Raw genomic sequence first — 14,774 nt, 5'->3', positions numbered from 1 at the left:
ATGCAAACTTAAAACTAGTCACACCACTTACCAATATGAAATTGCCTTTTTCACATATTCAATTGTCTTTAAAACAATCTTTTAATGAAACTATAGTATCATTGATCATAATCCTCCAAAATATCCGGTTAAATCCTAATTTCCAATTTTTTCTTCATCGGTGTACCTATGGCATCATTGGCAACCAGAATGCTCACCACCTGTCCACTCAGGGGCCTTTTCGATAGTTCCTAGCTCATAGTACCCAGCAATATATTCACTTATAAAAATCAAAATGGAATCTCCGTTGAATATCAGAGAGATCAACCAACATATCCATATAAAAGAGCCATGGACTTATCCGTTGAGGACCAGAGCAAGATCAATCAACCAGATCCATGCCCGAATTCAGAAAATAACTCTTACTCCTCGTTTCAATATCTTCCACAATGCACGTGTGGGTATCTTCGGCGACCCAGAGCCCGAGCACCGTATGGTCAGCACCCTCTAGGATCCTTCGCAGGTCACCTAGCGCTTCACTCATAGGCCGCTTCCTTAGTCCGTCATCCACAGTACCAGAAGCTCACTATTTAGATCGAACCGAGGCTGGTTGTCATCATCAAGACCTCGGTCGACCTTGCTACGCGAGACGTCCTCCGTTGACTCTCCGTCAGCTGTTGCAAATTTAACAGATAGGTCTCCACGACCTCGTTCATAAGACGGTCAAAATGCTTCCCCAGCATTATCGACATAAAACAGCCATTAAAAAAAAACATCCCATCGCATCTCATCCATTCACATCACATCTCATTCATTCACATCTATCCCGTTTCACATCACATCACATATCATTCATTCACATCTATCCCAATTTACATCACATCACATCTCATTCATTCACATCCCGATTCACATCACATCACATCTCATTCATTCACATCCCGATTCACATCACATCACATTCACTCACATCTATCCATTTCACATCACATCACCTCCATCCATTCACATCCATCACATCACATTCATTCATATCCATCACATTCATTCTCATCGCCATCACATCACATTCATTCATATCCATCACATTCATTCTCATCGCCATCCCATCACATACATTTTATCCACATAACATCACATCACATCTATCCACATCATATCACATCTATCCACATCATATCTCATTCATACACATCTCATCTCATTCATCCACATCCATCCAATTGTTCACATGTATGACTACCCAAATCTATCCATACATTCATATCTATCACTTTACATCCATATATATTCATGTCACATCACATCTCTTTACATTACATCACTTTCTTTCACATACACATCCACATCCATTCTTTCATATACACATCCACATCCATTCTTTCACATACATATCGACATTCATTCTTTCACATACACATCCACATCCATTCTTTCTCATACATATCCACATCCATTCTTCACATACATATTTACATCTATTTTCATCACATATCATCCATTCACATCCCATATCATTCATTTACATCCCAATTCACATGACATCACATCTCATCTATTCATTCACATCTATCTGATTCACATGTCATTTCACTCAACGATCGCTTCATCGGCCCTTGCCCATCGCATCGGAAGCGTACCATTTTTCCAACCATACCGAGGTTGGTTAAGACCTGGGCAGGCTTTGGCGCGTGAGCCGTCCTTTGAACACTCCCCCCAACTGATTGCAAAAACCGAACTTTCCTTAGAAAAACATATACCAAATGCTCCCTCCAGCATTCTGGCGTAAGACAGTCCTTTAAGAAAACAGGGTTTCTATGCAAGTTTTCAGTTTGATTTTCTTTTGAATACAAGGAGTATTTCTTGAATCAGTATCCCCACCAGCATTCTGCCGTAAGACAGTCCTTTAAGAAAACAGGGTTTCTATGCAAGTTTTCAGTTTGATTTTTTTTAATACAAGGAGTATTTCTTGAATCAGTATCCCCAAAACTTCTTGATCGAAATTCTGAATTTCATACCAGAATTCCTCGAATTCTATAACCTTGATCCACAGATCAATTTGAAGGGTCTCAAACTTAGTTTCAGATTTGGCGGCATTTTGAGTGTATTTTTCTAAACTGGTCACACCTTCTTTCCTCCAAACTGACGAAAGAGTTTGGTCTTGGTCATAGTCTGATTCATGGTGGTTTGAGTCGGATAAGATTTTTCTTGAACTATCTTTCTCGAAAAGGTTTGATAATTTAGTTACTATTTTACTGAATTTCTTTCTTTAAATATTCACTTAAGAAGAGAAGGGGGTGGCCTTTTCAAAGGCATAGCATTTGAATTTAATTCAATCATTTGCAAAACATAAAAATTAAGAAAACCATAGATTTTTCATTAAAATTCATAAACAAAGTAAGAAAATTAGCTTACATGGAGCTTGTAAGCTCTCCTTTGGCTTGAGGGATTGAGGGTTCTACTATTGTTTGAAGCAATAGTGGCCACCAATTCACTTTGGAGAGGATTAGGCCAAAAATAATTAAATTATTAAAAAGATCAATATAGATGGCTCAAGTTAGGAGTAGAGTAACAGTGCATAAACACCATTAAGTTTTTACAAAGAGGGAGGCTTCTATTTATAGGAAAAAGTGAGCCTCTAACCAAGCAAACTGATTCTAGAATTTTCCAGATCTGTTTGGTCAATTTTTGACTATTTTGGGTCAGTTTAGCTTACTTTTTGGATCTAGTTTTGAAATAGGAGAGAGGAGAGATGAAAATATCTCATTTTATTGATTAAAGATTTGGGGTAATGATGAGAAAAAGGCACCTACTTCATGAGAGGAGATCCCCACAGTGAGGTGTTAAAATTCAGTTTTTTCATTCTTTTCTTTGGTCCTTAGTCCACTCTTCATCTTATGTGAGCATTTACTCATTTTTTGGGGGGATTTTCTTGTATTCTTCAATTTATCTCCTCCCTACACTTGGATTGATCCTGTTGGCCCATAGGAACCTTAATTGGACTATAATCCAAAAATTTCTCAAAATCTGGACCCTTAGGCTAAGGTCCTTTATACCTATTTTCAATTAATTCCAATTGCACATTGGAAAGTTCTTTTTGAATTTCTGTTTCAAGGGAAACCATTTTAGACACTAGGAGGATCTTTATATCCAAAAATATCTCGATTTTGAATTACCTCCATCTAGACATTTTCTCTCACCAAGCCAAAACACGATAAAACAGGATCTTTCTTTTATTTCAGAGAGGGGAATAATTATAAGATCAGAAGGGAAGGTTCTTACACATGTATACCTCAAAAGCTGGAGGGAGGAATCTTACAGTTTATCATTAACATAATACTACCACTACACACAGGTAGCTTTTATATTAAGCATCTTGTGACTTTCAAGAACCATCTTGTGTAGTGGTAGTATCATTAACATGATACTACCACTACACACACAGGTAGCACTTATATTAAGCATCTTGTGACTTTCAAGAACTATCCTATTGAAGATGCCAAATGAATGCCAAAAAACTTTTTCCATTCTTACTAAAATCTCATCCACTCATATCATCCATGCAATTGAGGTCAATTGTAACCCGAGCAAGAGGGAATGCTAGTCATAACCTCTATGGAGACGCCCATTATTTTATTTTGAGATATTTTATTTTGGATACATCTTTTATTTATATCATCTACTAGAATTAATGTGTTTAATCAAGCTATCTACACTAGTATGATGTCTATCAAGATTAATGTGTTTAATCAGTTGTGTGGGCTGGTATGATATGGTGATAATTAATGTGTTTAATGAGCTATGTGTGTTGGTATGATATGGTGAGGATTAATGTATTTAATCAATTATGTGCAATGATTAATATTATTTTGGATGAAGGCAATGACTGAGTGACAGATTATGTATTAAATCGCGGGGGTGAAACATGTATTGGACCACTATGAGATATTTTGGAGACATGTGAATACCTTTCATGGTTTCATATTTAGGCACCAATATTTTTTTGTAAGACTAAGGCCTCGTACCTTTATACATACCAAATAGTATTTTATACTTTTGGTAGACCTAAGACTTTATATTAATAGTTGCTATATTTTTGCAGAGCTTGCACGTTCATGAACTAAAAAGTACTTGTGCCTCGTTTTTGGAATTATCTTTTTGGAAAGCAAGTGTTCTTTCTAATACATATAAACATGGGAGAGTGGTATAAGGGCCACACTCTACCCAAGGGAGATTTAACCCACTCTTGTGTCAATAGTGACCTCTACTCGATTCTCCAACTCTCTCTTGTTTGTTTTATTTGGTTTATTAAGGTTTATGCTTTCAATTCGTGCAAGTATATGTTATGTTCTAATTTTTGTGTTGAGAAATTAGACTTTCCTTCTCTAAGTGTCTTAAAGGTCTTGACATTACCATTGGTTGTGTGTTGACACAACCAAGGGAACACAAATTGGACTAGCCTGTTTGTTTTGCTAGTAGGTAAATCAATGAGGTAACGATGTACTATACAACCTGAGAAAGAGAAGGGTTGGCTATGGTGTATGCTATGAAGAAGAAGTACATACATTATCTTCAAGCCAACAAATTTGTATTCTTTGTGGACCACCAAGTATTATTTGTGAATAAGGTACATACATTATTTTCTGGCCAATAAATTTGTATTTTTTGTGAAGCATACAGACATTATCTTCTGGCCAGCAAAATTGTATTCTTTGTGGACCACCAGGCATTGTTATGTCTTGTCAATAAGCCATGTACAATGGGACAAATTACTTGATGGTTGCTTTTACTCTTGGAATTCAACTTTATAGTCACTATGAGAAAAGGATCTCCACATGTCTTAGTTGATCACATGTCATGAGTTCCTAATAGAGAACCCACCCCTGGAGTAGATGATGATCTCCCAGATGCATACTTATTCAAGATTGGCATGGTGCCTGATGGAAGTGAAAAAATATCTCAATACCTTATGGTTTTCCATAACATCATTCCTTGAAACAAAGATAAGATGTGGTGGCTCATCAAGCTAGAAACTCCTTACCACAATTGATAGTGGGACAACTGTATAAGTTGGGTAAAGACGATGTTTTGTGGAGATGTATCCAATAGGAAAAATTCATACATGTGTTAAAGGATGCACAATCGAGAATTATAAGATGACATTTTGATGAGGAAGTAACATCATGAGAGGCCCTCTAATTAGGGTTATGGTGGCCAACATTGTTTGGTGACACAATGGAATTTGTCAAGGGTTGTGATGAGTGTCAAGGATTTATTGTACCATAGCAAAGGGACATGGTTCTTCTCACTCTTGTAACAGTCTAGAAACATTTTGAGAAGTAGAGAATTGATTTCGTAGGACTCATTAGTCCTTTTGCACATAAAACCCAAGCCTATTACATTATAGTAGCCTCGGAGTATTTTATTAAGTGAACGGAAGCCAAGGCTACTAGGAAGGCTGATGCTCGTACTACTACCAAATTCTTGTATGAGCAAGTCAATTTTAGATTTGGGTACCCCATTGGAACTAGTTAGTGTGACCAAGGCTCACATTTTGTCAATGAGGTGATTGATTGTCTCATGAAAGGCTTCATAATAGTACACCAAAAGTCTTCACTGTACTATCGACAAGCTAATGGCCACGCAGAGAGCACCACAAGATGCTACGTGGAACATTCAAGCTAGCAGAATGGATTGGAAACACAAGCTTGCAGTAGCTACGCTTTGGGCATATTGAACATCTTACAAAGTGGCAAAACTGTTTCAATTGACCTATGGAGTTGTTGTAATGCCTATGGAATATATAGTACCAACAAGCTTGAGGATCGCAATCAACCAGAGGTTGACTGAGAACGCTACGACTGAGAGACTTATTGACCTTGAGAAATTATAAGAGACCAGACTTTTGGCCATGACTGATTTTATGGTAGAAGAGCTCCGACGAAAGAAATGGTTCAACCAAAACATTAGAGACACAGAGCTTAAGGAGGGCAACCTAGTGCTTCTATTTAGAGCATGGAGCAATAACAAGAAAAAACACATAGGACCCTTTAGAATCGCAGAAAGCATCCCACAAGGGTCTATCCGAATCAAAATCCTTGATCATCACATAGAGACCAATGGGTACATCAATGGGAGTAAACTGAAAAATACTATGGCATCCTTTAGACATGCTTGCTCGAATCCATAAGAGAAAAAAAAAAGCAAAAAAAAGAACAAGACAGTGTGAATAAACACACCCAAGAAGAAGAGGCTACAACCAAAATAAACAAGGCTAAAATGTGATGGCAGGGGCACCTAAGTCAATCCTCCAACCCCTTTCTCAAAGCCCCTCGACCTGTCCGACGGAGGTAGCTGCTCCCAGGTGCAATATCAAGCAGTACCTATCGACCTGCACAAATCATTTGTTTCCAGTGTGGAGGGAGTGGGCACATACAACACTGTATCGCTCACAAGGAGGGGTGCCAGCTCCCGATCCCAGGCAAGTTCCCCTCATGGTAGAGCAAGCTTTCAGGGATGCCATCAAGGCCCATAGAGATATATATGGAGCCCCTGGATATGGAAAATATGTGAGGAGATGCAAGCAGAGACATATTTACCATTGGGGAATGTACTTGGGCTAGTATGCTCAACTATGGTACGATGCACTCCTAGTGAAGGTACAACTGAGTTGCACTACCTTCTAAAGCTTTTCTCAAGAGGTTCAAGATAGACAAGGACAAGCAGAGGGCTGGGAAGAAGCTCACACAAATAGAACAAGGCATAGCAAGCCGTTCATCACCGAGTCTCTTGCTTGGGAAAGAATACAACGGTATATTTGCTGAAATAGATTCCGCATATGCATAGCAAAACTTTCTTCGTTTTTTGGATGCATTGACACAGAAGTTTTTTGTTTTTTGTGAAGCATGGCTTTCACTATTATGATGATGCAGTAGAGTATGCTTTTAGAAGAGAAGCTATGAAGCAAGCTCAATGAAAGACGAAGACAATCCAATTAGTGCAAGATTCCAACACTGGGGATCTTGATGACAATGCAGAAGTGGTGAGGGATTCCATTTTGACAGTGTGAATAAGGTTGCCAAGAGGAGCCAATGTGAATCTTGATGATGGTGTGCTACAAATGTGTTTTTGGAACAACATTAGTGACTTCAATGAAGAGCTACTTCTTGAGTGGATAATCATGAGGATCTTTTGCACTAGGATAGACACTCCACATGCACTCTCTGAGGGAGACTGACCTAGTAATATAAAATCATACAAAGGGAGATCTTAACCAATCAGGGATACTATGGTGCCATAAAGAGACTGACCTCGCAAGCAGGGTTGTTTTTTCCCAAAAGAGACTTCTATAAGATCATACAAAGGGAGATCTCAACCAATCGGGGACACTATGGTGCCATAAAAGCCCTTTTGGAGTGGAGGAGAAGAAAATACCATGATTCCACTCTCATAAATTTTCTGCGTTTTATTTATGCAGCATACAGGCCAGATGGCCAAAAGAGTATGAACGATGTCTCTCCATATATTGCAAATACACTTCCAAGACTGTCGAGAACATCCTGAAGATTCAGAACTAGATCATTTACCTCTACATCAGCAAAATTCTTTTTCAAATTAAGCAATAACCTCCCAAGTGTATATCCTAAAGCAAACATCTCTGAGCTATGCCCTATGGACAAGTATAACAGGATCTGCTCCCCTGGCCTCAAAAAGCTGTGCGCTAATCTGAGTCAACCATGCAATAGCACCCCCAGTAATATAGATAGGATCACTCCTCAAGCTGCCCAAGAGCTCGGCTACGGATACTCAGATCCTCTGTGCTCCTTTGCAGTCCATAAGCAATGATACACTGTCTCGAATGGAGCTAGGCATCTAGGACAAGAGGGAACCACACGAAAATAGATCTCCACTCGTTGGTGGGCAACCCACTGTGTAGAAAAACAGCCAAAAGAAGTAGGATATATGGCTCCTCCTGTGCGAGTGCTAGAGAGTCTGCCATAATCTCCTCTGAATGGGGGGTGTAATGTCATACGCCTCCTAATGACGCCTAAGAGTAGGAACTGTTTGGGTCGGTCCAGCGTGAGTAACCTGGCATTACGCACAACGTAGCTGAAGAAAGGTATGCTCCTCATGGGGTTAGTCACATCAGTCCATTCCCACTCACCAGGGTCCCAAATTCCGAGACATCTGATAGGGCATCCACCATATAGCCATAGGTACCACAAGGCATGAGTAGCTATCACTCGGGAATGGTCAATATACCAATGCTACCCAACTCTCACTGGATGGATCACAGAGCTAGGTGTGATCACCTGTACATCACATCTCTCCATCCCCCATCCAGACTAAATAGATTAGAAGGCAACACCCTCTTCCTCCTCTGGCTTTGGGAATCCCAACACCTGAAGGGTTACGCTTGTCCCAGAAAAAACCCCCAACTACAAATGATGATACTCATCTAAAAATGTACCAGTAGCAATGATAGTAACACAAGGTACCAGTGGAAATCTATTTTTGGCATGGATCTCCCTCTTGTCCTAGATGCCCTGCTCCTATCAAACCCTGGTGTTACTATCATTTCCAGAATCTGAGGAAAAACTGACCTGGCAAGCAGGCCTTGATTGTCACTTCCCTGACATTTTCAGAATCTGCTCTGGTAAGCAGACCTCGATCCTCACATCACTGTCATTTGCAGAATCTAACTTGCTCCTTGTTTTGTGTGCCCGTACAGCCTGCTCTTTGTGTCCATGACCGGGAAAGGCTGCTGGTTGTAAGCCCCTTTCTCCTCCAGGGAATCGCCTCTCCCGACGGCCTTTCCCTACACCATCATGGTCCTCGATCAGCAGAAACTGCATCACCACCATCAAATCAGCCTCTTCCTTCACTCTGGAGGTCAGAGATGTGTACATGTCAGAAATCACAGAACCCATTCTTGCAGTGCTGATTTGTCAGAAAAAAAATCATTTGGCGATGACAGAATATGTTCCCATTTCAGAATTCTGCTGAACCACCCCTGCTGTAGTGATACAGTGCTGAGTCACCACCCGCATCCCAAGGACCAGTCTTCTGGCAACCATTCCCTATCTCTTCTGATGTCACTGCTATCCCACGGACCATCAAATGGAATAGCTAGAGGAGGCCAGGTAGGGGTGTAAGCTACAGGAGAAAAGGTAAAAACTTTAAAGTGAAAGATTCACATGAACATGCAGCACATGCATTGCAGAATAGCTCAACTTGTCAGGCAGCAAAGATCACGTCAATGTGACCTACCCTGCCCACAATGTAACAAAGCAAAGTGTCTGTGAGCACATACAAAACTGTCAAAATATCCTCAAAGGAAACAGCCTAGAATTCAAACCCTTACATGATCAAATATACACACTTTCACAATGGGCACTGTCACTGAAAACCTGCAAAAAAAAATCCCCCAAAAAGCATACAAGAACCAAGAAAATAAGAGTATGATTGTGAAAAGCCAGAGATCATCAGGGCTCGGCATGGCGTAGAATCAACCATTGTTTACTTTTGGACAGAAGGGAGCTCCGATTTGTCATTCACAGTAGTTGTAGTAGCTATTGCTGGTGCTGCTGTTGTTGCTACTGTTGCTGTTGCTGCTGTTGATGATGATGTTGTGGTCATTGAGTGCTTCTTGACGCCTCTTTCTGTAGCTAGCCTTGAAGAAGGCCTGGCGCAGACGCTTGGTTCTCTCTGCAAGCTGAGTGCCTGGACTTTCCTCCATCTCCTTCCTTTGCTTTTCCAGCTCCTTTACTGCAAACTGGACGTGGTTTACATCATCGGCTCCATCCTCCTTGGCCAAATCCTGTAAACATAAACAAACTACGTCATTGTGGAACAAGAAATGGCGATACATAGATTTTACATACGCATGCATGCATGCATACATGCATACATGCATTACATTCAAAAACATACTTCTTTTGAGAGAGAGAGAGAGTTGCATGCGCAATTCCAAAATAACCCTTTTGGAAGGGATAAAAGGGGGTTGGGGGCGCCACGACACACACCAGGGCAGGGTGGGGGGGGGGGGGCATGCACAGACACACACATGCATAGGACAAACAATACTTGTCAGGAAACATGACACTACCTGAATGTTGTGGATAAGACTGTTAAGGCTCTTCATCTTCCTGTGCGGCCACCGTGGAATCCCGAAGACACGGCAGCGTTTTTTCAACACAGTGAGTCCCACCTTGAGTTCTTTGGAGGCTTGAGTGATGGGCATGTTGAAATACTGGGAAAGCTCATTCAGAGTCAGTTCTGTCAGTCTCCCAGTGACAGCTCTCGAATGGTTAGATCTGTGAGGGTTTGCAGTTTTCTCTGCTTTCTGGAGGCCATTACTTACACCCCAATCAAGCTCATTAGGCTTTTCTGGTGATTCAGAATGCTCCGGTTCCAGGCTTCTCTCTTCACTGGAACTGCACATGTTTGATGTGGAGCTCATTTGCTGGGTTGTCCCATAATCGAAGAGTGTTTTGTTATGACACCCATTCTCCATGTTGTCATGCCCATCAGCAGTCTTACCCATGCCTGTTAACTGCCTCTTGTTGCTATCCGTTAGCAACACATTGGCCAGCATGTTGCAGCTGCTAGGGCTTTCTCCCAGGAAATAGTCAAACTGTAAATTCTGTGAGATGAAGGCACTAGGAAAGCTTGTCAGAATCTTGGCTGTCTCATCACTTACTGGTGTCTCCACTGGTAAATCTAACAGCGTGTGGGTATTTGGTGCCAGTGTGGTGTGACTCCAAGCAGAGGAATCAGCATTATGGCTGCTGAAAGAGCTTGAAGCTGGACTTGGTGTAGCTGGATGTAAAGCAGCAAAGCATTTCCCGTAAGTTCAAAGCTCATAATCCATCTTGTTAATGAAAAGCAACAAAAATAATTATTTTTGTTTTGAAAGCGCATAGTCCACCCTGACTTGAACCACCCTCTGGCTTCAGAAACCCTCCCTTTGAGGCCTGAAACATGCATGGACATGTACACACATGTACCCATTATCATCACATTACGCACATGGACAAGGTGCACAATATCATCGCACTCTCACACACACCCTCCCTTTGAGACCAAAAACAAGCACGGACATGTACACCATGTTACATTACCATCACATCACACATATATCATCACACGCTCACCTTCTAGAAACCTTTCCTTTGAAACCCAAAACAAGCATGAACCGTATCACACATGTACCCACCATCATCACATGCACATCAACACGAGCTCACCATGTGCACATGCACACACATACACATAAAGGATAGAAATTTACCTCCATGCAGTGCCATGCTTGCATCATTGATGTTGCTTCTTAGTGGGGGTAAATTAGAGGCTTGAGATATCCTAGGGCTAGCAAGCTCTAGATCAGATCCCCATTTTTGCCATAAATCAAGCTGTCGCCGTTGAGACATGCTATCAGGAGACTCTAAAGCTGTGTGCTGATCCACATTTTCAGCCAATCCTTGACCTTGCAGACAGGGAGAGAGAGATGGAAGGATGCATTGTGGAAGCTGCCAATTGAAATCATGGTTTTCATGTGCTTCGGCGACATCAGAAAAAGAGACATTTGAGCTTGTCAAAGAGCTTTCCACCAGCAGGAGATCTTGTGCCAATGACGGTATCGTCTGCAAGTGGGGGTTTCTAAGATGTAAACCAGTAACAGGAAAATTTAGTAGAGGGGGCCATTAGGGATCATTACTAATCACCAGCTTTCTATGCAAGGCATATGCATCTTATCATCAACGTTGTATGCATGGTATGTACACTAGGAATCATAACTAATCATCAATTTTATATGCATGTATGCACCATACATGCTATGCACATCTAAGCATATATTTTTTAAAGCATGTATGGACACTAGGAATCATCATGCATGGTATGTACGGCAATGCTTGCAAAACCAAAACAGAATTAACTTAAGCATTAGCAAGAAATAAATGGTGATATTACAGGCATTTTGGCAAGATGAGTAGAGGGAGACTAAGGATTAATGGATTTTTTTAGCTGAAAAAGGGTAGAGGGGATTAAGAACTAAATGGGTGTAATTAAGGTGATAAAAACAGTTTTGATGCACCTGGAACTGTTCAAAAGGGGAATGATAGTTGTGTCAAGAGGTGAATCGCTGCAGAAATCCAGTATACACTTCCACCACTCGCCCTCTTGCACTTTCCTCAGCATTTCCATGTAACGTTTCACACTTCCGGACGATAAGCAGGCCAAGTGAGTGGGCGGACTGATCTGTGTGAAAGCCCCTGGTTTGAAGAAAAACTCCTGCTGGATCGTGCAGATAGACGCATTTTTGCCGTAAACATGGACACTCCTAATGTATTCTGCAGTAGAAATGGGTGGTGTTACCTAAGTTAGTGCTACATCAGCACTAACTGGTCATGGCAAGTCGATTGAGGGAATCATGAAGCTTAATTAACACTAAAGTAAAGCCAATTTAATGTTGACTAGCTTGAAAATTAAGCGACACAGTGCTGATTAGCACAGGCTTAAGGTAGAATAGTGTTAATTAGAATAAAATTAAGGTAGTTTGCTGTTGGTTAGCACAATTTGGGAACTCAAAGACGACGGATTAAGCTTTAATTACGTTACCAAACAAGATATTGTAAGGAAAAACTGACCTAATTTGCGTAGATTTTGAAACACTGCAAGGGCCAACAGGGCGGGTTGATCTGTGTGAGAAATGAAAGGGGTGGAGAGCTCCATGGATAAAAATCAAAACAAACTGAAGGATTTACATGCGAGGATAGAAGAAAATTACATTAAGATCAAAGGAAGGGGGTGCCAATAATTGCTCAAATTGAAATACTTCAGACGGGTAGAAATAACAAGTAGCACTAATATATGCAATTAGAGTTGATATATATAATTATTGATAAGATGTAGGATTAAGAAGTATAATATTTAATAGGGGAAAGGTGGGATTCAGGAAACCTTATGATGATGGTGTTTCAAATTCCAATGCAGGGGCAGGACACTTGTCTGTGCCTGTGTTGTTGGGAAGGGGGCATCACAAATCTAATGTCTATGTTGCAGCTTTTAACTATTTAGCTATGGCAAACATGGTAGGGGGAATTGCTTGTATACAAAAGGGGGAAAAAAAACAACCCATTGTCCAAGAGTCCAACCACTGTTCCACACACACACACACACACACACACACACACACTCTCTCTCTCTCTCTCTCTCTTCATGATTGCCAACAACAAGCAAGTGGGGTTTTGCACACACACAGGGGCTAATCATTAAAAATTGATTAGACCCCCTAGAGCTAATCATTCGGGATTAATTGGACACTCTAGTGCTGATCATTAAGGATTAATTAGACATTTAGTATTTAGGATAGAAGAGCGAGGTTGAAGTGGTTAAAAGAGATAATAATGTGGTTTGGGATTAGAGATTAGTAATGTGGTTTGGGATTAGAGATTAGAAATGTGGTTTGGAGTTACAGATTAGGATAGAGATAAAGAGAGTTTTGTAGAGATTAAAGAGATAATTAGTGTGGTTTGGCTGCGCACACATTCTCTCTCTCTCTCGTGTCAAAAAAGAGAGCATATAAATGTACAGGGTGCTCACTGCTTTGCATTTTCCTAGTTTTTAATGATGTACATTTATTTTCATCGTCTCCCAATGCTGTGCTGTTGCTTAAGAGGTTGCTGTCTCGTTTTTGAGAATAAAAATGCTACCAGCAGGACAATGAACAGTTAGAAAGGGGAACAAAAGCCTGCGTTATAGAGAGAGAGAGAGAGAGAGAGAGAGCTCCAGCAGTTAAACTGTAAAAAAGCAAACCCTAGCCAACAAAGAAACACAGTCTAGAGAGAGAAGCAGTGGATCGATGATTGAAGTACAAAAGAGAGACGAGAGAGAAGAAGCTTGCATTAGGAGAGTCTGTGGGTGGGTGCAGACGTAGAGAGAGAGAGAGAGAGAGAGAGAGAGAGAGGGGGGGGTAGATGTGGAGAGAGAGTGGGGGCAGATGGAGAGAGAAGAGAGAAGACGTAGAGAGAGAAGAGAGAGGTGGGTAGATGTAGAGAAAGAGAGTGAAAATGGAGAGGCAGGTGGGATATGCACCCACCCTCTCTCTCTCTCTCTTTCTCTAGAGAGAGAGAGAGAGAGAGAGGGTGGGTGCATATGCAGAGAGAGAGAGGAGAGAGGAGAGAGAGAGAGAGAGAGAGAGAGACGGACTTGACAGAGCGTCAGCGAGAAGCGTTGCGCGCATACCTATGAGACCCATCAACCGCAGGATTGTCTCCACGTGTCGCGCATCCGGCACGCTTCTGCATGCGTGGGCTTCAGTTTCCAACGTAGGCGCCATGAACTGTGAAGTGTGGACCCCACTCGTCAAAAATGCCTCCATTTGTTTTTTTTTTCCATTTTGTTTACAAAAATGTCCCAATTTCTTTTTTCTTCACATGGTCTGTCTGCACGTTACTTGAAAGCATAGTTGCTTTTTGAGGGGCACCACGCCCTTTTTGTTTTGAGCATTTTGGCTGTAAAATGCTCGCGAAATTTTAAAATGCCCGTCAAAAATTATATTAAAATACCAAAAAACTTGTTATATTTCACTAAACCCATTAATTTTGAAGGGCAAAAGTGCCTATCAAAAATCAAGCCTGATTGAAAGTGACCTCACAAAAGAAAAACTTTGTGGGTTTCAACTTTCATGTATGAATTCAGACTAAAGCGGAGGACCCTTGGGGCACAGTTTCAGTTTTCTCATTCAAGGCTTAGCCTTGCAAGTTGTGGACACGTATGAATGAAATCAGCAT

General features: G+C 41.0%; 2 protein-coding genes across 4 annotated transcripts; both read right to left on the bottom strand.

Annotated features, from left to right (window-relative positions):
- Positions 1-7,478: 7,478 nt before the first annotated feature.
- LOC147628995 (uncharacterized) lies at positions 7,479-9,478 on the bottom strand. Of its 2 annotated transcripts, none has more exons than XM_086812196.1 (2): positions 9,344-9,478; positions 7,479-9,108 (listed from the first exon to the last, which is right to left on the bottom strand). In XM_086812196.1, the coding sequence occupies exons 1-2, from the start codon at positions 9,476-9,478 to the stop codon at positions 8,971-8,973; spliced, it is 273 nt and encodes a 90-aa protein (XP_086668322.1). In that variant the 3' UTR covers positions 7,479-8,970. The 2 variants fall into 2 exon arrangements, with proteins under 2 accessions (XP_086668322.1, XP_086668321.1); XM_086812195.1 differs by having other exon boundaries at positions 7,479-9,250; positions 9,344-9,474.
- Positions 9,172-13,538, bottom strand: LOC147628994 (uncharacterized). 2 transcript variants are annotated; one of them, XM_086812194.1, is made up of 6 exons: positions 12,630-13,526; positions 12,077-12,332; positions 11,273-11,640; positions 10,088-10,800; positions 9,503-9,799; positions 9,172-9,389 (listed from the first exon to the last, which is right to left on the bottom strand). In XM_086812194.1, exons 1-5 carry the CDS (start codon positions 12,712-12,714, stop codon positions 9,530-9,532), a joined length of 1,692 nt encoding a protein of 563 aa, XP_086668320.1. In that variant the 5' UTR covers positions 12,715-13,526; the 3' UTR covers positions 9,172-9,389; positions 9,503-9,529. The 2 variants fall into 2 exon arrangements, with proteins under 2 accessions (XP_086668320.1, XP_086668319.1); XM_086812193.1 differs by having other exon boundaries at positions 9,294-9,799; positions 12,630-13,538.
- Between the last annotated feature and the right edge of the window lie 1,236 nt (positions 13,539-14,774).

Source organism: Cibotium barometz, chromosome 18 (assembly GCF_041138505.1).
Source record: "Cibotium barometz isolate CiBa-2024 chromosome 18, ASM4113850v1, whole genome shotgun sequence".
NCBI lineage: Eukaryota > Viridiplantae > Streptophyta > Polypodiopsida > Cyatheales > Cibotiaceae > Cibotium > Cibotium barometz.
The sequence above is the reverse complement of the archived record's forward strand: the minus strand, read 5'-3'. Positions and strand labels throughout refer to the sequence as shown.